Source organism: Equus caballus, chromosome 12 (genome assembly GCF_041296265.1).
Source record: "Equus caballus isolate H_3958 breed thoroughbred chromosome 12, TB-T2T, whole genome shotgun sequence".
NCBI classification, from domain to species: domain Eukaryota; kingdom Metazoa; phylum Chordata; class Mammalia; order Perissodactyla; family Equidae; genus Equus; species Equus caballus.
The window spans coordinates 27,538,779-27,563,648 of NC_091695.1; the positions used below are offsets into that span (position 1 = coordinate 27,538,779).

Below are 24,870 nucleotides of genomic sequence, written 5' to 3' on the forward strand. Positions count from 1 at the left end.
GGACCCCTAACAGCTCAATGAGCAAAAGTTGGGCCTTCTGAATCAGGGCAGAATCCATCTACCACTAGATGAGTATGCAGGCAAATCCCAGACCCATCCATTCTGTAAGTACCCCAAATCTCCCTGGCTTATGGTTGGGCAACCACCCAGAAAACTCTTTCTCTTGCTCATTTCATGTTGCTAAAACTATAAGACATACACAGATTCTATGTTCTTCTGCTTTCTCAAACCCGTGCCAATATCACTTAAAAATGTGTCTATAGATATATAAACAGGTGTGCAAGATAAATTTATAAAAGAGATTAGAGTTTTCTTAGCCATTCTCTAATGTCAAATGTTGCTATTGTTCAGAGTTCTTTCCTGTTACAAATTAATGCTACTATAACTTTTTTGTATGTGATTTTTTCTTTACAATAATTTCATATTTTAGATTCCCATACCTGGAAACTCTGGGTTTCAAGAGGAATATGAACATCAATATGGCTCTCAGTATATATGGCCTAAGTGCCCTTCACAGGGACTTTGCAAAAATGTATGAGTGTGTCACTTCCTGCCACTTCTCCAGCATTCAGTTAACTCCATTTTTTGATCAGACAACTATAAGGTAAATACTTATATGTGGCCCTTATAGGCAGGAGTTCAAGGGAGACACAAGCTCCAATTACAGAAAGGTGGACATAACATGTCAGGAGACTGTCTAATCAAAGAAAAGCAAACCTGCACGCTTTCTATGTCACGTAAAAGTCAAACAGCCACTGTAGGAATACCCCTGTATATGTGTCACTCAGACATTTCATAAGAGAGAGCTTTACAGGCAGGTTTCTTTTGCCATCTGGAGGGTGAGGACAACACAGAATGCTCAGCTCTGGGATGAAATGACACTTTCACAACCAGGGGAGACTTTTATTTTATTCTTACTTCTAGAGAACCAGACAGAAAGTATCTTCAAAGGGGTGACAACTTTGTCAAGGTCAGCAACATAAACCAATAATGTCGAACAGCTCTTTTATTCCCACACACTTTCCTCCATGGGCACGCCCCTATATTCTCTTAAGTGATACCAGCCTTTTTCATGTAAACTCCCAGAAAACTTCAACCTGGGTGATTTTAGAGACTAAAAGCTAAATTTCCCTCCAAGAGCACCGGTTTTCATCTCTGCAGGCAGCACATTTGATCTATTGGGGGTAATGTCACACCTCAAATTCTTCTAACCCATTATAAGTAGTTACTTTCCTCATCCAGGTCTCACCTAAAAAAGGCCATGACCATAAAACAAATTGAATCAATGGAACACTCTTCAAGAGGAGACCAGAGAAAGGTGTAAATTTCCATTCAGGAACTAGTGATTTCAACATCCAACTGGGAAGATTTAAATCTTAAAAGCATTTTAAAGGAGCAGCTCTGCATATAAACTTTGACAAATGGGAAAGAATAAGATGCTGAGAAATAGTAAAAACAGATATTTGAGGCAGGGGGACTAGCATGAATGAAGGCACAAAGGGTAGAAAATACAAAGAATAGGTAAATTTAAAGTGTAGGGTGTATGTTGTGGAGGTGGAGACTTTGAAACACTCAAAATGTGCATCAATAACTGACGTTGAATAAATTATGGCAGATTCTTATGATGGAATAGGAAAGGAAAAAGGAATAAGAACTATGTTTACTGTTAAGATATATCTCTGGGCTATGTGTTTCAGGGAAGAAAAGCAAAAGCACTGAACAATGCATATATTTTGCTTCATTTTAGCATAGTATTAAAAAGTGGAAGGATAAGCCAAAAACTAAAAACTAATTAAAATGGTTATGAGGGAAAGAAAGGGTAAAGAACATAGGAATGAAAGTTAGACTTCTTTGTACCTTATCTTGTAGATTTGACCTTGAAATCATGTAAATGTTTTTCTTAAATATTAAATAAAATGAAATTAAAGCCATCCTTTAAAATCAAAATGAAACAAAAACAAATTGTACTTTAAACTGATGGTTGAAACACACAGAAATAAATTTTTGCAACTGACTTTAAAGCACAATAGTTTATTACATGTCCTAAGTGTGATATGTCCTAAGGTTAAAAATAAGTGGAATTAAAACTAAAAATTATAAAATTTTCAGTGATAACATTATTAGTGATAATATTTATATTGTTTTTCTGAAATTATATGTGTATGTATACATGATCAGGCAATTAAATAAACAATTATATTCATAATTTAAATAATTATAATGTCATTAAGAACCAAGATTTTCATTGTAAGAGGGAAGAATTACAAATAAAGAAAAACAAATACATTAAATAAAAAGCAGGTAATCTGAAACTGTGTTCGACATATCAGTATGAAGTCATGATGAATTTTCTCCTGAGGAAAATTAAAGATCAAACACACATTTTTCAGATCACACATATTTTTCATGTCCAAGCTTGAAAAAGCCTGGAAACAGTGACCAACCTAACTTATGATCTTCACTATAATTTCCCAATGAGAGGAACCATTGAGCTTGGAGAAATAGTTGATTCCAGGTCTGAGGAAGGAAATGAGCAAGACAAGCCTAGAAGATCTTTTTGAACATGAAAGAAAGGAAGCTGTCAATGATTAGTGGAATCATGTCTAAAAGACTCAGAAGCCAATTTGAAAGGATTCCCACTAATCAAGAATAATAATTCCAAGGATAGAAACGTTTCAAATATGACAAAACCAAGAATTCATAATGATATCTTTAGAAGTGATGTTAGTATCATTTTCTTGGGGAAGGAGTTACAAAAGAAGATATTAACACCATTCAGTCTTTTTCTTTGAATTTTCCTCAATGTGTCCTATAAATTGCATGTGTTTGTGTGTGTGCATGTGTGTAATATAGTTCTGTGTGATTATACTAATACAAGACTTAAGAAGTGACCTGGGAAAGGATGATCTTGCAAAGACCTACGCAGAAGACAGGCCACTGTCCAGCCAAAAAAAAAAAAAAAGGCCAGAGGGAAAAATCATATAACCCACAAAATATTACCACCTCCTGGTAAATTGGCAAGGGTCAATGAACTAGGAGTTTCAGGAAGAAAAACTTAGGGAAGCATACAACTGAGTATAAAGCATGACAAGGATCCTAGAAATGTAGAAGCTGTACCAGCTGGACAGCAGGAATGCCTAGTCTGTTTCATACTGAGGAAACTAAAGGAAGTCTGTGAGGTATTTGAGAATAGAGACTGAGGCTGTTCTGTTCATCTCCCATCTCTGCTTCCCCAGAACTCAGAGGCCACTCCATTACCACTGATTACAATTTATTCTTTCTCTCCATCCACCCATCTGTTCCCCTAGTCACATGCCCATTCTACTCAACACTGTGTTGTGTTAAGGGCTGCTTCACAGAGGCACGCAGTTCCACTGGTTCCAATCACAGGGCAAGGAGATGCTCTTCAGGTTGAAGTTCACTCTTTGCATAATGTGGTTGGCCCTATCCACATGGGAATACATGGGGAAGCCAAGTTTGTCCATAGCACGGATCTGGGCACAGACGACTTGGGAGACAAGGCCCTGGGCCCGGTACTCAGGCACTGTGCCTCCCATCCGAATCTCTCCTGTCTGGTCCATCAGGCACCAAGACACAGGGTTCCCCTCAGGCCCCAGGAGACAGAAGGTGGGGAAGGTCTGGATACAGTGTTCAATGAATCTCTGGCTCCTCTCATTGCCACCGAAGGACCAAAATTTATTCACCAAGGCAGCGTGGGTAACGTCCAGGGATGAGAGTTTTAATGTCTTTTGGTTGCTGTTGGAAACAAGGGGAAAGAATAGTCCATAATATCACACATACTGTGAAGAATTATATTTTTTTCCCCCAAAATTGTCCTGAGAGGCAAATAGGAGCAAACTTAAGCGTATCTTCCTGGGTTTACAATCTGATTACTTGTATGATTTGGTGCTGATTACTTCATCACTCACTTCCTCTATTTCCTCATCTGATAAATAGGAATGATAATTACACCTCCCGTATAGAATCAGCGTGAGGCTTAAATGAACCAATGGTTGTAGGTTCTTAGAACCAGCACCTGGAAGATAGTAAGCACTCCACAGAAATTAGTGACAATTGTTTCATTTGGCTTTGCCCATAACCCTCCAAGGTAGTTAGGGCAGATGTTCTTATCCTTTTACATAGAAAGAAAAAGTTTCAGAGAAAATAAATGGGTGCCCCACAGGATATGGTAGCAAGCAGTAAAGCCAGAACATAGAATCATGGAATCTTAGAATGTTGGTGTCAGAAGTCTCCTGGCCACCATTTTGAACAAACGGGAAAGCTCAAGAGGTCCAGAGACAGGCAATGATGTGGAGTGCAGGTGGCCCCAAAGTTATATAACACTGAAGTCTGAAGGCTTCTGCAATGGTGCAAAGTGGCTGCAGGAGGTGTCCTGGAAACAGCCCACAATGTGGAACTAGAAGATCTAGACTCAAACCCCAGTTATGCCTTAACTATCCACATGACCTGAGTGAGCTATTTCATCATCTGCGACTGTTTTCTTTCAGGAAAATGAGAATAATGTCTCATACTCTATCTCACAGTGTAGACAAACAGATCCAGTGAGATTCTAGATATGGAAGTGGTTTTCAGGTTGTAGTGTCATAAAACATGAATAAAGTTCTTCCAGGCATGGGATTGAGCATCTCCAGATCAAATCCTCACTCTCAGTTTTGAATTCTATTCAGCGTTAGACTGGACCATCAATGAGTAAAATGTACAGTTTGTTGAAATTGTCTTTATTGGAAATTTTTTGTTCTGTGAAATGAATTCACCAAAGACATTTACTAAGCACCTACTATATACTGGGCACTGTTCTAGCTGTTGAGGGTCTGTCAGTGAACAAGACAGAGAAGATATCTGCGCTTGTGGGGTTTGCAATACTGTTTGGAAGAGTTTAAACATCAAATAAGTAAGTTAACTAAACTAGCTAATTTCAAATAATCCTAAAAGCTATGAAGAAAATAAAACATGTACGGAAGATAGGTATGAAGTGACTTTAGATGGGTGGGTTAGCCAGGACTCTCTGGTGAGGTGACATGTGAACAATTCTGAATAATGAAGTCATGTGTGCAAAGATTGGGTGGGGTGGGGGAGAAGACGTTTTAGGTAGAGGGAAGAGCTGATTCAAAGTGCTTGAACTTATGATGATCAATAGCAGGAGGAAAGCTAGTGTTGTTGGGGGGAATAAGCAAGAGACAGACGAGGTCTAAAAAGTAGATCATGCTGGCTCTTAGAGGGTGATGAAGGAGTTCAGAATTATTTCAAGGTGATATGGTGAGTACTAGAGTCTTTTAAGCAGGGGAGGGACATGGTCTAATTTATATTTTTAAAAAAGATTACCCTGGCTGCTTAGCAGAAAATAGATTGTAGGGAAGCCAGAACAAAAGCTGAAAGAGAAGTTGGGAGGTAGAGTAGGTTGAATGGTGTGTTCACTCAAAAGATATGTTCACCTGTAAACTGAAAATGTGACCTTATTTAGAAAAAAGATCTTTGCAGATGTAAATAAATTAACAATCTCAACATAAAATCATCCTGGATTATCTAGTTGGACTTACATCCAATGACAAGTGTCCTTATAACAGACAGAAGAGGGGAAGACACACACAGAAGAGGTCATGTGAAGGCAAACCAGAGACTAGAGTGATGCAGACACAAGCCAAGGAATGCCTAGAGCCACCAGAAGCTAGAAGAGGCAAGGAAAAATTCTCTCCTAGAGGCTTTGAAGGGGCCATAGGCTTGTCAACAATTTGACTTCAGACTTATGGCCTCCAGAAGTGTGAGAGAATAAATTTCTGTTATTGTAAATGCATTCCAGTTTGTGCTGACTTTTTGCAGCAGTCCTAGAAAACTAATACACAAGCTATTTCAGTAGTGAGAGATATGAGTAGTGCAGAGCAGCTTCCATCAAACTTACATGGACTTGTGGTTGCCACCATTGGGTGATAAGTTCTTTGAATCCTGCATGGAATGAGCCAATTTTTTTGTTGTCTCAGACACCATATAGAGAAGGCATTGTGTTCGCTTGACCTTGCCCAATTTAATAGCTACAAGATTTTCTATCACCTCATCCAGGCTGGACTGTGAACCTAGATGGCAAAAATGAGGAATCATATGAGATATCACTGTTCATTTCAATGCCAGGGAAAAGCTGCCCAGGAGCTGGAAAACTCATGAATTTAGAGTCATCAGAGCTTGTGTCCAATCATGATACAGCTTCTATATGATAACAGCTAAATCACTGCCACATTTTGAAAATTCCTGAACATATCACAGTACAGTTATGACCAGCAAAGGAAATGAGGTATAAACATATTAACCAAAATTTATTGAACAATTCTATGCACTCAATGTGGTAGATTGGTGCTACAATGATCCTGGTTTGTTCCTTCCTCCTTATCCTGATTTTCCCTTCTGAACTGACTCTGAACTTGACCATGAAATTTGTTTGGCCAATGGAACAATAGCAAATGTGATTTAATAAGAAGTGTGAAAAGTGATTGTGCATTGAGGCTTGCCTTCTCTTTCTACTCTTGAGAACCCTGTGACTTCTACATGTCGCCAAATTCACTTCCATCTGCACAGTCAATAGCCAGCACAAACAAAGCTAGTGTCAATAGCCAGACTTGGGATTGTGACTAACCTAGTCTTAATAGCTCATAGATAACCCCCAGCTGACTGTAGCTGCATGGGTGAATCTAGGAGAGACTAGCAGAAGAATCACCCAGCTGAGTCCATTCCAAAGTACTGACACACAAAATTGTAAACTAATAAATGATTGTTGTTTTAAATCACTATTTTGGGATAGTTTGAAAAACTAACTGGTAAAACAAGGCATAGTGCTAAGCACATCTCATTCAAGATCTCATTCAACCTTTAAACAGTCCTACGTTTTGAGTGCTATTACAATTCTCATTTTTATACACAAGGAAACTGATCCACAGACAGGTCATTACTTGCCCTAGATCACACAGCTAGTAAGGCCCAACAAGGTCACAATCTTAGGTAGTCTGACCCCAGAGAAGATATTCTTAACCACTAAATTCCTCCTTTGCAAATTTGACAGAATGATAAAACAGAAATGAGACAGAGAGGAAGCTCTGCTACCATCCTCATACTCTCTAATAGACACTGAAAATAAATCATGAGTCCTTAGCTATTAAGAAATGTTATTACTGGTGATTTCCTATGTAAACCTGATACATTGCAGTCTTAAAGTTCTAATTCACCATGGAGGTGGTGGCAGTTGAGACAAAGAATAGAAACCTGGCTGAGTTTCCAGGGCTTGAAGTAAAGATATGTGAGATATAGGAGTGTTGTTAAAAAGGAAATGTCATCCTACTGGTGTAGACATGGGAGATCTCAGGAGCTGGCACACTTCCCAGTCCTCTTACTTTGAATCTGCAAATGTTGTTTCCAGTTGATGACTTCTGGTAAGCCGAGGAATTCCTGACAGTTCTTGGGGTCCTTGGAGTAGATTTGATAAGAATTGGTGTAGTGATCAAGATCATCTGTCATCTCCTGTAGGGTGGGGAAAAGTAGAATCAACCAGTGTTTGTATTTAGTGATTTTCATACTGATTTTCAGTGTTCCATTATCCTATGATATTTTTAAATACTAAAATATTAGTATTTTCTGTTGGTGTATTGACTTTATTTAGGAATTATTTACATAGGGAGGTCAAGGACTTCCTTGTTCAATTAATAATGAAAAATATCCTGAACAAAACTATTCCTAACTTAGCTATTGCTTTAAAATTTCAAACCAAATAAAAATGAGCCATTTAAAATTATTTTTATATACCTACAAGTATAGGAGTAAAATGACAATTGACAAGCAAAATCTTTGGCTAAAAGAGTAAATCCTGCTCTAGCACAGAGATTTTTAGAAGATCTTGGTGATAAACATGTCTCCTAAAATTGATACAAGTAACAGGATTAGACTATCCATGCTAAATGATGAAACTAAAGAAAATGATGATGCACTAGATTTACTTTCTTTAAAATAAAACTTACCACTGTTAAACAAACTATATTTTCATCAAACAGACAAGCACCCAAACATACTCATTCAAATATATCTAGCAAAATCATCAAAGCTGACATGGGATTATTTGAAGATGAAGGAATAGATAAGAGGAAAAAATTACCTCAACCAATGAAAATCAGAAAGCTTTCTTTCCTAAAATATCTAGAAATTATTAAACAAAATATATTTCCAATTCAGCAATGATACTGCTGATTAAAGTTTACTTTTCAGAATGATGTCACCAAAATGACGGTAGGAGATCCCCACTTCCATCCTCCACAAAGATCAACAATTGACGGGTATCCATGAGCTCTGAGAGTACTCTGGCGTCCACTTAAGAAACTTCAGCAATGCAGTAGAACAAAAAAACCCCTGAGAATAACTGCACAAGAAGAGAAAGAAGACAGCTTATTTTGCCTGAATTATCCCATTCGCCATGCTGACGTTGCTCAGTGCCAAGATGGAACTCAGCTACAAAGAGTTCCTCCCACCAGGAAAGGAAGAGTAGGGTGAGCAAGCAGCTTTCCCACCCTTTTGGGGCACCACACAAAGGTCTCATTTCTGTTTCATCCCACCTAGTCTGGCAAAGATGAGATGTATAGAGACGGCCAGGAACAAGGAAGAACAAGGAAGGGGTTACCAGTATCAGCCACACAGTGAGGGTAACAAGGGTTCCCAGTGACCTGCTCTGCAGACAAACGCAGCAACTTTCTTTTTTTTTTATTGTGGTAACATTGGTTTGCAACATTATATAAATTCTAGGAGTAGATCATTATATTTCGATTTTTGTGCAGGTTACATCATGTTCACCACCCAAAGACTAATTACAATCCATTACCATACACATTGCCTAAGCACCCTTTTTGCTCTCCTCTCTCTCCCCTTCCTCTCTGGTAACCACCAATCGAATCCGTCTCTATGGGTTTATTTGTTGTGGTTTTTGTCTTCTATCTATGACTGAGATCAAACGGTATTTGACGTTCTCCCTCTGACTTATTTGGCTTAGCATAATGCCCTCAAGGTCCATTCATGTTGTCACAAAAGACAAGAGTTCATCCTTTTTATGGCTTAGTAATATTCCATTTTGAAAATATACCACATCTTCTTTATCCATTCGTCCCTTGATGGGCACTTATGTTACTTCCAAGTCTTTGCTATTGTGAAAAATGCTGCAATGAACATAGGGGTACATGTATCTTTCCATGTTCGTGTTTTAATGTTTTTTGGATAAATACTCAGCAGTGGAATAGCTGGATCACATGGTAGTTCTATTCTTAATTTTTTGAGGAATCTCCATACTGTTTTCCATAGTGACTGCACCGGTTTGCACTCCCACCAACAGTGTATGAGAGTTGCCTTTTCTCCACATCCTCTCTAACACTTTTTTCTTGCCTTGTTAATTATAGCCCTTCTGAAAGGAGTGAGGTGATATCTCATTATAGTTTTGATTTGCGTTGCCCTGATAGTTAGTGATGTTGAACATCTTTCATATGCCTGTTGGCCATCTGTATATCTTTTGAAAAATGTCTGTTCAGATCTTTTGCCCATTTTGTAATTGGGTGGTTAGTTTTTTTGTTGAGATGTATGAGTTATCTATATTTTTTGGATATTAACCTCTTATCATACATATAGTTTGCAATTATTTTCTCTCAATTGTTAGGTTGTCTTTTCATTTTGTTGATGGTTTCCTTGCTGTGCAGAAGCTTTTTAGTTCGATGTAGTCCGATTTGTCTATTTTTTCTATTGTTTCCCTTGCCCAGTCAGACATGGTACTTGAAAATATGCTGATAAGACTGATATTGAAGAGCATACTGCTTATGTTTTCTTCTAGCTGTTTCATGGTTTCAGATCTTGCAGTCGTCTTTAATCCATTTTGAATTAGTTTTTGTGTATGGTCTAAGATAATGGTCTACTTTCATTCGTTTGCATATGGCTGTCCAGTTTTCCTAATGTGATTTATTGAAGAGAATTTCCTGTCTCCATTGTATATTCTTGCTCCCTTGTAGAAAATTAGCTGACCATAGATGTGTGTGCTTATTTCTGAGCTTTCAATTCTGTTCCATTGATCTGTGTGTCTGTTTTTGTACCAATGTCATGCTGTTTTTGTTACTATAGCTTTGTAGTATATTTTGAAATCAAGGAGTGTGATACCTCTAGCTTTGTTCTTTTTTCTCAGGATTCCTTTGGCTATTCTGGGTCTTTTGCTGTTCCATATAAATTGTAGGATTCTTTGTTCTATTTTTGTGAAAAACATTGTTAGAACTTTGATAGGAATTGCATTTAATCTGTAGATTGCTTTAGGAAGTATGGAAATTTTAACTATGTTAACTCATCCAATCCAAGAGCAGGGAATATCTTTCCATTTCTTTGTGTTTTCTTCAATTTCTTTCAATAATGTTTGATAGTTTTCAGAGTACAGATCTTTCTTCTCTGGTTAGGTTTATTCCTATGTATTTTATTCTTTTCTTTCAATTGTAAATGGGACTATTGTTAATTTCTCTTTCTGCTACTTTGTCGTTAATGTACAGAAATGCAACTGATTTTTGTATGTTGATTTTGTGTCCTGCAACTTTATCATATTCGTTTACTATCTTAGAAGTTCTTTGGTGCTTTCTTTAGGGTATTCTATATATAAATCATGTCATCTGCAAATAGTGACTGTTTCACTGCTTCCTTTCCAACTTGGATCCCTTTCCCTTTGATTTCTTTTTCTTGCCTGATTGCTCTGGCTAAGACTTCCAATCCTGTGTTAAATAAGAGTGGTAAAGTTGGGCCTCCTTGCCCGGTTCCTGTTGTCAGAGAGATAGCTATCAGTTTTTCTCCATTGAGATTGATACTAGCTGTGGGTTTGTTATAGATGGGCTTTCTTATGATGAAGTACTTTGCTTCTATACCTATTTTATTCAGTTTCTATAGAAAATGTATGCTGTACCATGTCAAATGTTTTCTCTGCATCTATTAAGATGATCATGTGATTTTTATTCTCCATATTGTTAATGTGGTGTATCATGTTGATTGATTTGCAGATGGTGAACCATCCCCGCATTCCTGGAATAAATCCCACTTCATCATGGTGTATGATCTCTTTAATATTGCTCATATTCAATTTCCTCGTACTTTGTTGAGGGTTTTTGCATGGATGTTCATCAGTGATATTGCCTGTAATTTTCCTTTTTTGTGTTGTCCTTGTCTGGTTTTGGTATTAGGGTAATGCTGACTTTGTAGGATGAGTTAAGAAGCTTCCCCTGCTCTTCAATTTTTTGGAAGAGTTTGAGATGGATAGATATTAAGTCTTCTTTGAATGTTTAGTAGAATTCAGTAGGGAAGCCATCCTGGACTTTTAATTGGGGGGAGGTTCTTGATTACTTTTTTGATCCTCTTATTCGTAATTGGCCTATTAAAATTCTCTATTTCTTCTTGATTCAGTTTTGCAAGGTTGCAAGATTCTAAGACTTTACTCATTTCTTCTAGATTATCCAATATTTTGGTATATAGTTTTTAGTAGTATTCTCTTATGATCTTTGTGTTTCTCAGGTGTCTGTTGTAATTCTCCTCTTTCATTCTGATTTTATTTATGTGAGCCTTGTCTCTTTTTTCTTGGTGATTCCAGCAAAAGGTTTGTCAATTATGCTTATCTTTTCAAAGAACCAACTCTTGGTTTCAATGATTCTTTTTCTATTGATTTTTACTCTCTATTTCATTTATTTCTGCTCTGATTTTTATTATTTCCTTGATTCTACTGATTTTGGGCTTTGTTCTTCTTTGTACAGTTCCTTTAGGTGTACTGTTAGGTTGTTTATTTGAGATGTTTGTTGTTTGTTGAGGTAGGCCTGTGTTGCCATAAACTTCTCTCTTAGACCCGCTTTTGCAGTATCCCATAGATTTTGGCATGTCGCATTTTCATTTTAATTTGTCTACAGGTATTTTTTTATTTCTCCTTCGATTTCTTCATGGACCCGATCATTGATCAGTAGAATTTTGTTTGATCTCCACATATTTGTGGCTTTTCTGATTTTCTTCTTGTAGTTGATTTCTAGTTTCATACCTTGATGGTCAGAAAAGATGCTTGGTATTATTTCAATCTTCTTAACTTTACTGAGACTTGTTTTGTGGCCTGATATGTGTTCAATCCTGGAGAATATTCCATGTGCATTTGAACAAAATGTGTATTCGGTGGTTTTTGGATGGAAAGCCACATTTTGGTACATCTGGTCTAAGATGTGATTTAAGGCCAATGTTTCCTTATTGATCTTTTGTTTGATGATCTATCCATTGGTGTAAGTGGAGTGATAAGTCCCCTACTATTATTGTGTTACTGTCTATTTCTGCTTTGATGTCTGTTAACAATTTCTTTATATATTTAGGTGCTCCTATCATGGGTGCATAGATATTACGTGCTATATCTTCTTGTTGGATTGTTCCCTTTATCCTTATGTAGTGCCCTTCTTTGTCTCTTGTTACAGTTTTTGTTTTAAAGTCTGTTTTATCTGATGTAAGTATTTCTAACCCAGCTTTCTTTTTATTGCCATTTGCATGGAGTATCTTTTTCCATTTCTTCACTTTCAGTGTGTGAGTGTCTTTAGGTTTGAAGTGTGTCTCTTGTATGCAGCATACATATGGGTCCTGTTTTTCTATCCAATCAGCCACCCTATGCCTTTAGTCCATTGACATTTAAAGCAGCTATTGAGAAGTATGTACTTATTGCCATTTTGTTCCTTTTTTTCCTGGGCGTTTAGTAGTTCTCCTCTGTCCCTTTTTTCTTGTCTTGTTCTCTTCCCTTGTGGTTTGATGGCTTTTTTAGTATTATATTTGGGTTCTTTTCTATTAATTTTTTGTGTAATTATTATAGACTTCTTGTTTGTGACTACACCAGGTTTATATATGGTAATATACATATATAGCAATCTATATTTAGTTGATGATCTCTTTAGTTTGAGCTCTTGCTAAAATTCTACTTTTTTACTTCCTTCCTCTTACATTTTATATTTTTGATATCATGTCTAACCTCTTTTCTTGTGTGTATGTATCCACTACCCTCTTATCATGGAAATAGATAATTTTAGTACGTTTGCCTGTTGACCTTCATATTATCTTTACAGGTGGTTATCTGCTAGTGTTACTCTTTATTTGCTTTTAACAGTGATTCTTTTTGGTTAATTTTCTTATTCTTTTTTGTCTTCTCTTTTCTACTTAAATAAGTCCCTTTAACATTTATTATAAGTCTAGTTTCTTGGTGATAAACTCCTTTAATTTTTGCTTGTCTGGGAAATATTTTATCTCTCCTTCCATTATGAATGATAGTCTTGCAGCGTAGAGTACTCTTGACTGTAGGTTTTTTCCTTTCAGTAATTTAAGTATATTGTGCTGCCCCCTTCTAACCTCTAAAGTTTCTGCTGAGAAGTCAGCTGATAGCCGCATGGGGTTTTCTTTGAATGTAACTTGTTGCCTTTCACTTTTGGCTTTTAGGATTTTCTCTTTATCTTTCATTCTTGACACTTTAACTATAATGTGCCTTGGTGTGGACCTCTTTGGGTTTATCTTGTCTCTTGCTCTCTGTGCTTCCTGTACCTGGGTGTCTGTTTCCTTCCTTAGGTAAGGAAAGTTTTCAGCTATTGCTTTTTTTGTATAGATTCTTTGCTCCCTTGTCTCTCTATTCTCCTTCTGGGACACCTATAATATGGATATTAGTGCACTTGATGTTATCCCAGATCTCCCTTAGGCTGTCCTCATTCTTTTTAATTCTTTTTTCTTTTATCTGTTCAGCTTTGGTGATTTCTTCTAGTCTTTTATCCAGCTTGCTGACCTGTTCTACTATATCATCTGCTCTGCTACTGAGTCCCTCTAGTTAGTTTTTCATTTCCAGTATTGTAGTCTTCATTTCTGATTGGTTCACTTTTATATTTTCCAAATTTTTTATTGAAGTTCTCACTTTCATTCATTCATTCTTCTCCAAAGATCAGAGACCATCCTTATGACTCTTAATTTGTACTCTTTGTCAGGTAGATTGTTTATTTCTGTTTCATTTTAGTTTTTTTTCTGGGACTTTGTCTTGTTCCCTTACTTGCAATGTATTCCTTTGTCTCCTCATTTTGCCTCTTTGTCTGTGCTTTTATCTGTTTATAGGTAGGTCAGCTATGTCTCCAAGTCTTGGAGAAGTGGCCTTATGTAAGAGATGCCTTACAAGGCCCAACAGTGTGCTTCCCTCTCGTCACCAGTTCCAAATGTTCCAGGAGTGTCCTGTGTGGGCTACACGTGTCCTTCTGTTCTGGCAGGGTTGTTCTTGCAGCAGGTTCCCAGGAAAGATAGGTTTCCCCCTGGCAGCTGGTTGTAATGCTCAGCTGTGTGTGGCTGATATGAACACTTCAGTCACTACTAGGCATGCTGAGCCCCAGCACAGTTGACTGAAAGGTCTAATAGCACATCCCTGTTGCATTTTCCTGTTAATTGAGTAGGGCCCAATGTGGCTGGTTGCTAGGCTCAGGGGCTTACAACTGCTGCAAGGCTCTTGTCAGCTCTCTCAGGGTTACACCAGATTGTTTTAACACTGAAGAAATTAATGGTTAAAAGAGCTGCTGTGAACCCCCTACAGATTTCAACAGCTTTCACTGTATGGGCATTTATATTCTCTGATGCCAAACACGTGAGTCCCTCTTCACTCCGTCTCCCTTTGGGCCCTGTTGGAGACAGGGAATTTCACCAGCAGTCAGCCCAGGCCTCCATGGTTGCATGAGTGCAAATCACCAGCCAAGACACCTGTAGCTGACATCTGTCAACTAGCACATGCTACAGAAAATACACTAGAAGAAAATCATCAATTCACAAAAGAAGGCAGCAAGAGAGGAAGAAAAGAACTACAAAACCACAGAAAATAATAAGATGGCATTAGTAAGTTGTTACCTATCAATAATCAATCTAAATGTAAATGGATTGAATTCACCAATCAAAAGAATAGATGGCTGGAGAGATTAAAAAAAACCCACAAGGTCATCTATATGTTGCCTACAAGAGACTCAGTTCAGCTTTAAGTAAACACATGGGCTCAAGGTGAAGAAATGAGAAAGATATACAATGCAAATAGAAACAAAAAGAGCAGGGTTAGCCATATTTATATCAGACAAAATAGGCTTTAATCAAAAAAATGTTAACAAGACACAAGGAAGGCCATTATATAATGATAAAGTGGTCAATTCATCAAGATTATAGAATAATTGCAAGTGTATGTGCACTGAACATCGGAGCACCTAAATATATTAAGTGAATACCAACAGATCTGAAGGAAGAAATAGAAAACAATATAATGATAGTAGGAGACTTCAACACACTACTTTCAACAATAGATAGATCATCCAGACAGAAAATCTACAAGGAACCATTTGACTTGAATCATACTTTACACCAAATGGACCCAACAGACGTATGCAGAACATTCAATTCAACAGCAGCAGAATATGCATTCTTCTCAAGCACACATGATACATTCTCTTAGATAGATCATATGATAGATCATAAAACAAGTCTTAGAAAATTTAAGAAAATTGAAATCATATCAAGTATCTTTTCTGATCACAGCGGTGTGGCCCTAAAAATCAATAATAGGAAGAAAGCTGGAAAATTCACAAATACGTAGGTATTAAACAACACATTTCTGAATAACCTATGGGTGAAAGAAGAGATCAAAATGGGAAAAAAATTGAAACACAACATACCTAAATCTATGGGATGCTGCAAAAACAGTTCTAAGAGGGAAGTTTATAGTGATAAATGCCTATTTTAAAGAACAAGAAAAAACTCATATAAACAACTTAAATTTACACTTGAAGGAATTAGAAAAAGAAGAACAAATTAAGCCCAAAGTTAGCAGAAGAAAGGGAATATCAAAGATCAAAGCAGACATAAATGAAATAGAGAACAGAAAAACAATAGAAACTAAGCTGACTTTTTAAAACAATAAACCCAACAAACCTCTAGCTACACTAAGAAAAAAGAGAGAATGGTCTACTTTCATTCTTTTTCATGTGGCTGTCCAGTTTCCCCAACACCATTTATTGATGAGACTCTCATTTCTCCATCGTATGCTCTTGGCTCCCTTGTCAAATATTAGCTGTCCATAAATGTGTGGGTTTACGTGTGGGCTTTCAATTCTGTTCCATTGATCTGTGTGTCTGTTTTTCTGCCAGTACCATGCTGTTTTGGTTACTATGGCTTTGTAGAATAATTTGAAATCAGGGAGTGTGATACCTCCAGCTTTGCTCTTTTTTCTCAGGAATCCTTTGGCTATTTGGGTTCTTTTGTTGTTCCATATAAATTTTAGGATTTTTTGTTCTATTTCTGTAAAAAACGTTGTTGGAACTTTTATAGGGATTGCATTGAATCTATAGATTATTTTAGGAAGTATGGACATTTTAACAATGTTAATTCAAAGTAGACCATTCCCTTACACCATGCACAAAAATCAACTCAAAATGGATTAAAGACTTGAATGTAAGACCCAAAACCATGAGACTTCTAGAAGAAAACATAGGCAGTACGCTCTTTGACATCATTCTGAGCAGCATATTTCCAAGTCCCATGTCTGACCTGGCAAGGGAAACAAAAGAAAAAATGAACAAAAGGGATTACATCAAGCTAAAAAGCTTCTTCACAGCAAAGTAAACCATCAACAAAATGAAAAGAAAACCTAACAATTGGGAGAAGATATTTGCAAACCATATATCAGATAAGGGGTTAATATCTAAAATATACAAAGAACTCACACAGCTCAACAACAAAAAACTAACAATCCAATTAGAAAATGGGCAAAAGATCTGAACAGACATTTCTCCAAAGAAGATATACAGATGGCCAACATGTGTATGAAAAGATGCTCAACATCATTAGCTATCAGGAAAATGCAAATCAAAACTACAATGAGGTATCACCTCACTCCACTCAGAATCGCTAAAATTAACAAGACAGGAAACAAAAAATGTTGGAGAGGATGTGGAGAGAAGGGAACACTTGTTCACTGTTGGTAGGAGTGCAAACTTGTGCAACCACTATGAAAAGCAGTATGGAGTATCCTCAGAAAATTAAGGATAGATCTACCATATGATCCAGCTACCCCACTGCTGGGTATTTATCCAAAGAACTTGAAAATACAAAGGTAAAAAGATACTTGCACCCTTATGTTCATTGCAGCACTATACACAATAGCCAAGACATGGTAGCAACCTAGGTGCCCATCAAGGGACGAATGGATAAAGAATATGTGGTATATATACACAATGGAATAATACTCATCCATAAGAAATGATGAAATACGGTCATTTGTGACAACATGGATGGACCTTGAGGATATTATGCTGAGTGAAATAAGTCAGAGGGAGAAAGTCAAGTACCATATGATCTCAATCATAAGTAGAAGATAAAAACAACGACAAAAAAACACATAGCATTGGAGATTGGATTGGTGGCTACCATAGTGGAAGGGAGAAGGGGGGAGGGAGAAAGGGGTGATTAGGCTCACATGTGAGAGCATGGACTATAATTAGTCTTCGGGTGGTGAACATGATGTAATCTACACAAAATTCAAAATATGATGCACATCCAAAAATAAATAAAATAAATAAATAAATTTTTAAAAAAGAAAGAAGCCCCAACAAAATAAAAAGAAAAAAGAGAGAAGAGATATAAATAAATAAAATCTGAAATGAAGAAAATAAATAAATAAATAAATAAATTCATTTCTTCAGAAATGAAGAAAATAAATAAAATCAGAAATGAAGAGGAGGCATTAAAATTGATACCACTGAGGGCCAACCACAGTGGCCTGGTGGTTAAATTTGGTGTGCTCTGCTTTGGTGGCCTGGGTTCAGTCCCTAGTTGCAGACCTACACCATTCGTCTGTCAGTGGCCATGCTGTTGTGGTGGCTCATATGAAAAAAGAGGAAGATTGACAACAGATGTTAGCTCAGGGTGTATCTTCCTCAGCAAAAAGAGGAATATTGGCAATACATGTTAGCTCAGGGTGAATCTTCCTCAGCAAAAATAAATGAATAAATAAAATAACTGATACCACTTAAATACAAAGGATCATAAGCAACTACTATAAACATTTATACACAAAAAATTGGATAATCTAAAAGAAATGGATAAATTCTTAGAAACATACAACCTACCTAGACTGAATCATGGACAAATAGAAAATCTGAACAGACCAATAACAAGTAAGGAGTTGAATCAGTAATCAAAAATTTTCCAACGCAGAGAAGCCCAAGACCAAATGGTTTTGTGGGTGAATTCAAGAAAACATTTAAACAATTAATGTCAATCCTTCTCAAACTCTTCCAAAAATTGAAAAGAAGGAAACTCTCCCAAATACATATCTTGAGGCCAGCAGTACTCTGATAATGAAGCCAGATAAGGACACTAAAAGAAAATAAAACTGCAGACCAGTATCTCTGATTAATATAGATGTAAAAATTCTCAATGAAATATTAGCAAACCAAATTATTACACAATATGTAATTCCAACCAACAATTCCCAACATGTTAGTTTGCTCCTTAATTGTCCTCAATTCATTCTGTTGTTTCAGACTTTATGCCTCACAATTGCTATTTTCTCTGCTTGGAATGCAGTCCTGCCCTGTCTAAGAAAACTTCTTTATCTTCAACATCCAGTTTTTCTAAAATGTCCACTAGGAAGCCTCTCTGATCCTCTACCTGAAATCTCTATCACATTTAGTTTTATTTTGTGTCCCATTTTATTGACTTTATTGATGGCAGGAGGCTACAACTTCATGAAGCATCTCACTGGGAAGACAGTATCACAATAAGAAGTTGAGAGTTAGTGTAAATGAGTTGGTGGGGTTTCAAAGTTGGTGTTTTTAAAGAGCAAAAAATATTTTTCCCTGTTAGGTTAAAAGTTAAAAATGGAAGTAGCATCTGGTTTATTACAATATAGAAGTCTAGCCTGGGAAATGCTCCTTTATATCGTTAACAAAAGATCAGCCTCTTATCTATACTATCAACATAATCTTAAATTAGCACAACCTTCCATCAGTTGCCTCTATCCCCACAAACTGAATGCAAGAAAAAACGAAGTGTATTTGGTCTTCAGAATCAGCAGATTTGTGTTTTGGGGACTGTTTGGAAAAGAAAAGAAAACAATGAATGAGTATGAAAGTGTACCACATATAGTTTTAATCAGCTTTCTACCTGTGTTACGTCTTTATCTTGTTCAATTCTTCTTTTCTTGCACATTTCACACTATGTTGTAATTTATAGGCATACCACGGAGATATTGTGGGTTCAGTTCCAGACCACCACAATAAAGAAAATATTTCAATAAAGAGAGTCACACGAATTTTTGGGTTTCCCAGTACATATAAATTATGTTTACACTATACTGTAGTCTAGTAAGTGGGCAATAGCATCATGTATAAAATCAATGTATATACCTTAATTAAAAAATACCTTATTGTGAGAATATGCTAACCATCATCTGAGCCTTCAGCAAGTGGTAAATTTTTTGCTGGTGGAGAGTCTTGCCTTGATTTTGATGGCTGCTGACTGATCAGAGTGTGAATGCTGAAGGTTAGGGTGGTTGTGGCAATTTCTTAAAATAAGACAATGGTGAAGTTTGCCACATCAATTGACTTTTCCTTTCAAGAAGGATTTCTCTGTAGCATGAGATCTTATTTGATAGCATTTTTCTCACAGTAGAACTTCTTTCAAAATTGGAGTCAATTCTCTCAAGCCCTGCTGCTCCTTTTATCAACTAAGTTTATGTGATCTCAATCCTTTGTTGTCATTTCAACAATCTTCACAGCATCTTCACCAGGAGTAGATTTCATCTCAAGAAACCACTTTCTTTGCTCCTCCATGAGAAGGAATTCCTCATCCATTAAAGTTTCATCATGAAATTGCAGCAATTCAGTGATATCTTCAGGCTCCACTTCTACCTCTAGTTCTTTTGCTATTTCCATCACATCTGCAGTCACTTCCTTCCAAACTCCTGTTAATGTTGATATTTTTACCTCTTCTTAGGAATTGTAAATGTTCTTAATGGCATCTAGAATAATGGACCCTTTCCAGAAGATTTTCAATTTACTTTTTCCAGATCCATCAGAGGAATCAATATCTATGACAGCTATAGTCTTATGAAATGTGTTTCTTAAATAATAAGACTTGAAAACAAAACTACTCCTTGATTCATGGGCTGAAGAATGGATATTGTGTTAGAAGTCATGAAAACAACATTAATCTCATTGAACATCTCCATCAGACTCTTGGGTGACCAGGTGCATTGTCAATAAGCAGTAATATTTTGAAACAAATCTTTTTTTCTGATCAGTAGATCTCAACAGTGAGCTTAAAATACTCAGTAAACCATGTTGTAAACAGATATGATGCCATCTAGGCTTTGTTGTTCCACTAATAGAGCACAGGCAGAGTAGATTTAGCATAATTCTTAAGGGCCCTAGGATTTTGGGAATGGTAACTGAGCACTGGCTTTAACTTAAAGCCACCAGCTGCATTGCCCATAACAAGAAATTCAGCCTATCTTTGAAGCTTTCAAACTGGGCATCGACTTCTCTCTAGCCAAGAAAGTCCTAGATGGCACCTTCTTTCAATATAAGGCTGTTTTGTCTGCATTGAAAATCTGTTGTTTAGTATCCACCTTCATTAATTATTTTAGCTGGATCTTCTGGATAGCTTGCTGCAGATTCTGCATCAGCACTTGTTGCTTCACCTTGCACTTTTATGTTATGGAAATGGCGTCTTTCTTTAAACCTCATGAACCAACCTCTGCTACCTTCAAACTTTTTTTCTGCAGCTTCTTCATCTTTCTCAGCCTTAATAGAATTAAAGAGAGTTAGCATCTTACTCTGGGTTAGGCTTTGGCTTAAGGGAATGATGTGGCTGGTTTGATCTTTTATCCAGATGGCTAAAACTTTCTCCATATCAGCAAAAAGTCCATTTCACTTTTTTATCAATCATGTGTTTACTGGAATAGCACTTTTTTTTTAAAGATTTTATTTTTTTCCTTTTTCTCCCCAAAGCCCCCCAGTACATAGTTGTATATTCTTCGTTGTGGGTCCTTCTAGTTGTGGCATGTGGGACGCTGCCTCAGCGTGGTCTGACGAGCAGTGCCATGTCCACGCCCAGGATTCGAACCAACGAAACACTGGGCCGCTTGCAGCGGAGCGCGCAAACTTAACCACTCGGCCACGGGGCCAGCCCCTGGAATAGCACTTTTAATTTCCTTAAAGAATTTTTCCTTTGCATTTACAACTTGGTTAACTTTTTGGTGCAGAAGGCCAAGCTTTTGGCATATTTCAGCAGTCAACATGACTTCCTCACTAAACTTCATCATTTCTAGATTTTGATTTAAAGTGAGAGATGTGTGACTCTTCCTTTCACTTGAACACTTAAAGCCATTGTAGGGTTATTAATTGGCCTAATTTCAATATTGATGTATCTCAGGAAATAGGCAGGCCCAAGGATAGAGACAGAGACAGAGGAATAGCCAGTCAGTGGAGCAGTCAGAACACACACACAGCTTTTATTGATTAAGTTCACCATCTTATAAGGGTGTGGTTGGTGGTGCGCCCAAACAATTATAATAGTAACATCAAAGATCACTGATCACAGATCACTATAAAAATATAAGAATAGTGAAAAAGTTTAAAACATTGCAAGAATCACCAAAATATGACACAGAGACATTAAGTCAGAAAATGCTGTTGGAAAAATGATGCCAATAGACTTGCTTGACACAGAGTGACAATAAACCTTCAATTTGTAAAAAATGCAATATCTTCGAAGTACAATAAAACAAAGCATAACAAAAAGAGGTATGCCTGTATCTATGGACTTACCTATATTCTCCTCTAGGCTGTGAGCTTCTTGAGGACAGACCTTGTTCACCATCACTGTGATTCATTTATGTATCCCCAGGGTCCATCACGTTGCTAGGAGCATGGCAGGCACATAGCAAATAAGAACAGAGAAACATATTCATTCCTTATCTGGCACCTTACCTGCTCCTGAGGGCGGATAACCACTGTATTAAAATCAGGCCACTTGTCCACCAGGGCCTTTAGCTTGAATGGGTTTCCTTGAGTCATGTGGAAGACGGTCCCATAAACCTACAGCATCCAGAGAAAGTGAGAGAGTTAGCTTATTAGGAAGGGATGGCAAAGTGCCTTGTTTGATCAGGACAAGGATTATTTCTATGAAATAATGTAATTTTATGATTGGAATGTACCTGAGCATTTCTACTGACCAGTTTTTAGTTTCTACTTTTTTTCCCTAATAAATATATCTTTTAAAAATATTCACATAGTAAAATATCTAGACAAATAAAATTTATGAATAAAAATCATGAACTCTCTCATTGTAAAATTTAATAATATCTTTAGAAGTGACATCAGCATCATGGCAGAGTGAGCTCTTCCCTTGGCCTCTCCTCTCTAAGATTTACAACCAAAAGGACATTCATACACCAACAGAGGACATATACACATCACAAAAGACGTCTGAGAGAACCACACAGCCATAAACCTGAAGGTGGTGGTGGGGCTGGATCCTCTGGATGAAGTGGAAGCTGATATGCAGGAGCTCTATGGAGAAAGATGGGTGGGAAGTGCATAGGTGAAAAGGGTGCCCCATCCCCTCCTGGTACTCCAATCCCAGAATCATCTGGATCATGGTGCAGTGAGCATGGTAGTAGTGGTGGGGAAAGTTTGCAGCCAGAGAAGTGTCTGGAGCAAAGCACAGAGAACTTGTCAGTGGCAGCAGGGAAAGTACACAACCCAAGAATCACCCAGAGCATGATGTGGAGAGTGTGGCAGTGGTGGAAGAGAAAGTGCACAGGAAAGGGAGGTGCATCACACCCCGCCTCCCCGGCACTCCAGCCCCAGGATTGCCTGGAGCACAGAGTGGTGAGTGAGGGAGTGATGGTTGGGAAAAGAAAAGGTGCACAATCCTCCAATTTCCCAGAGTTCCATATAGAGAGACAAGCAGACACTGGGGAAAGTGCTGGGGAAGGAGAGTACCCCTCCCCCTGCCTGGCAGCCCAGATCTGCCACCAAGCAGTAGCTCAGAGAGATAAGTAGTCAATGGCCAGATCTGGGGAGCCCCTGTTTGTATGGAGTCCAGAATACACAGTACCTGATCTCCACCCAGTGGTGCTACTTGGCAGCTGCAACCAGATAAGAGCACCATGAGGAAGCAAAAATCCACTCCATCAAGCAGGATGAGTAGGTTTATTAAATCTCCAGAGCAGAAGGAAAGTGACAAGTACCCAGAAATTAACCCTGCAGGCACAGAAATCCATAACCTAAATGACAAAGAATTCAAAAGAGCTATCATAAAAAAATTCAACAGGTTACAAGAAAACACAGAAAGACAAATTAACGAATCCAGGAGCTTCTTCACAAATGAGATTGAAACCATAAAAAATAACCCGTCAGAATTGTTGGAGATGAAAACCACAATGGATGAACTAAAGAAAAATCTGGATTCTCTAAACAACAGAGCTGATAATGTGGAGGAGAGAATCAACCAGGTAGAGGGTAGCACTATAGAAATGCTTCAGAGGGAAGAGAAAAGAGAACTAAGACTAAAAAGAAATGAAGAATTTCTAAGAGAAATATCTGACTAATTCAGGAAATGCAACATAAGGATTATAGGTATTCAAGAGGGGGAAGAGCAGGAGAATGGAGCAGCAAACTTATTCAAAGAAATAATAGCTGAGAACTTCCCAAACCTTGGGAGGGAGCTGGAAATCCATGTAAAGAGGACTCCAGATCTCCTAACTTTGTCAATGTAAAAAAACCCACTTCAAGGCATATAGTAGTGAAACTGGAAAAAGTCAAGGACAAAGAAAATGTACTAAGGGCAGCACGACAGAAGAAAATAACTTACAAAGGAACCCCTATCAGGTTTTCAATGGATTTCTCAGCAGAAACCTTACAGGCTCAGAGAAAGTGGAATGAGATATTCAAAATCCTGAAAGACAAAAACTTCAGTCTATCCAGCCAAACTCTCCTTTAGATATGACAGAGACATAAAAACTTTCCCAGAGAAACAAAAGCTAAGGGAGTTCATTGTCACAAGATCCCCCCCTACAAGAAATCATCACGAAGGCCTATATACCTGAAAAAAAAATAGGCAAGAGGTGACCCTGAGAAAGGAGATGAATAGGCAGGCAATAATCAGAAAATGGCAACTCTCTATCAGATCAGGTTCGTAAACACTTCACTTTAACATCAAGGATAAAGAAAAGGAAAATACCAAAACAAAAGTGATCTCATCATTTTAACCACAAATTCACAACACAAGATTGAAAAAGATATGACAAAAATAATTTAGAGTGGCTGGCCTGGTGGTGCAGTGGTCAAATTTTCACATTCTGGTTTGGAGGCCCGGGGTTCACTGGTTCAGATCCCGGGTGTCACATGGCACCAATTGGCAAGCCATGCTGTGGTCAATGCCCCACAAATAAAGTAGAGGAGGATGGGCACAGATGTTAGCTGAGGGCCAGTCTTCCTCAGCAAAAAGAGGATTGGCAGCAGATGTTGGCTCAGGGCTAATCTTCCTCAAAAAATAAATAAATAAATAAATAAGTAACTTAGAAGGAGATGAGGAAAGGGATGGAATCAGTGTAGTCTAAGGAAATAAGAGTCTATCAGGAAATGGACAATCTCAACTATGAGATTTTTTAATATAAACGTAAGGGTAATCACTAAATAAATAAATAGAATAGAGATATTTACAATAAACAAGGGGAAAAAGAAGAAAACCAACAGAGAAAACTACCTAATCAAATTGGTAGTCTGAAATACATGGGACAAA

The 24,870-nt window shown here is 37.5% G+C and overlaps 1 protein-coding gene across 2 annotated transcripts in view; it reads right to left on the reverse strand.

Moving 5' to 3' along the window:
• Positions 1-876: 876 nt before the first annotated feature.
• Positions 877-24,870, reverse strand: part of LOC100068374 (glycine N-acyltransferase) — a 41,760-nt gene continuing 17,766 nt past the window's right edge. For both annotated transcript variants that reach the window (XM_070229623.1, XM_001498226.4), the window contains exons 3-6: positions 22,053-22,160; positions 7,395-7,521; positions 5,918-6,089; positions 877-3,756 (exon numbers count right to left, since the gene is read on the reverse strand). In XM_070229623.1, coding sequence (XP_070085724.1) covers positions 3,354-3,756; positions 5,918-6,089; positions 7,395-7,521; positions 22,053-22,160 — 810 coding nt within the window. In that variant the 3' untranslated portion in view covers positions 877-3,353. The remainder of the gene's footprint in view (positions 3,757-5,917; positions 6,090-7,394; positions 7,522-22,052; positions 22,161-24,870) is intronic.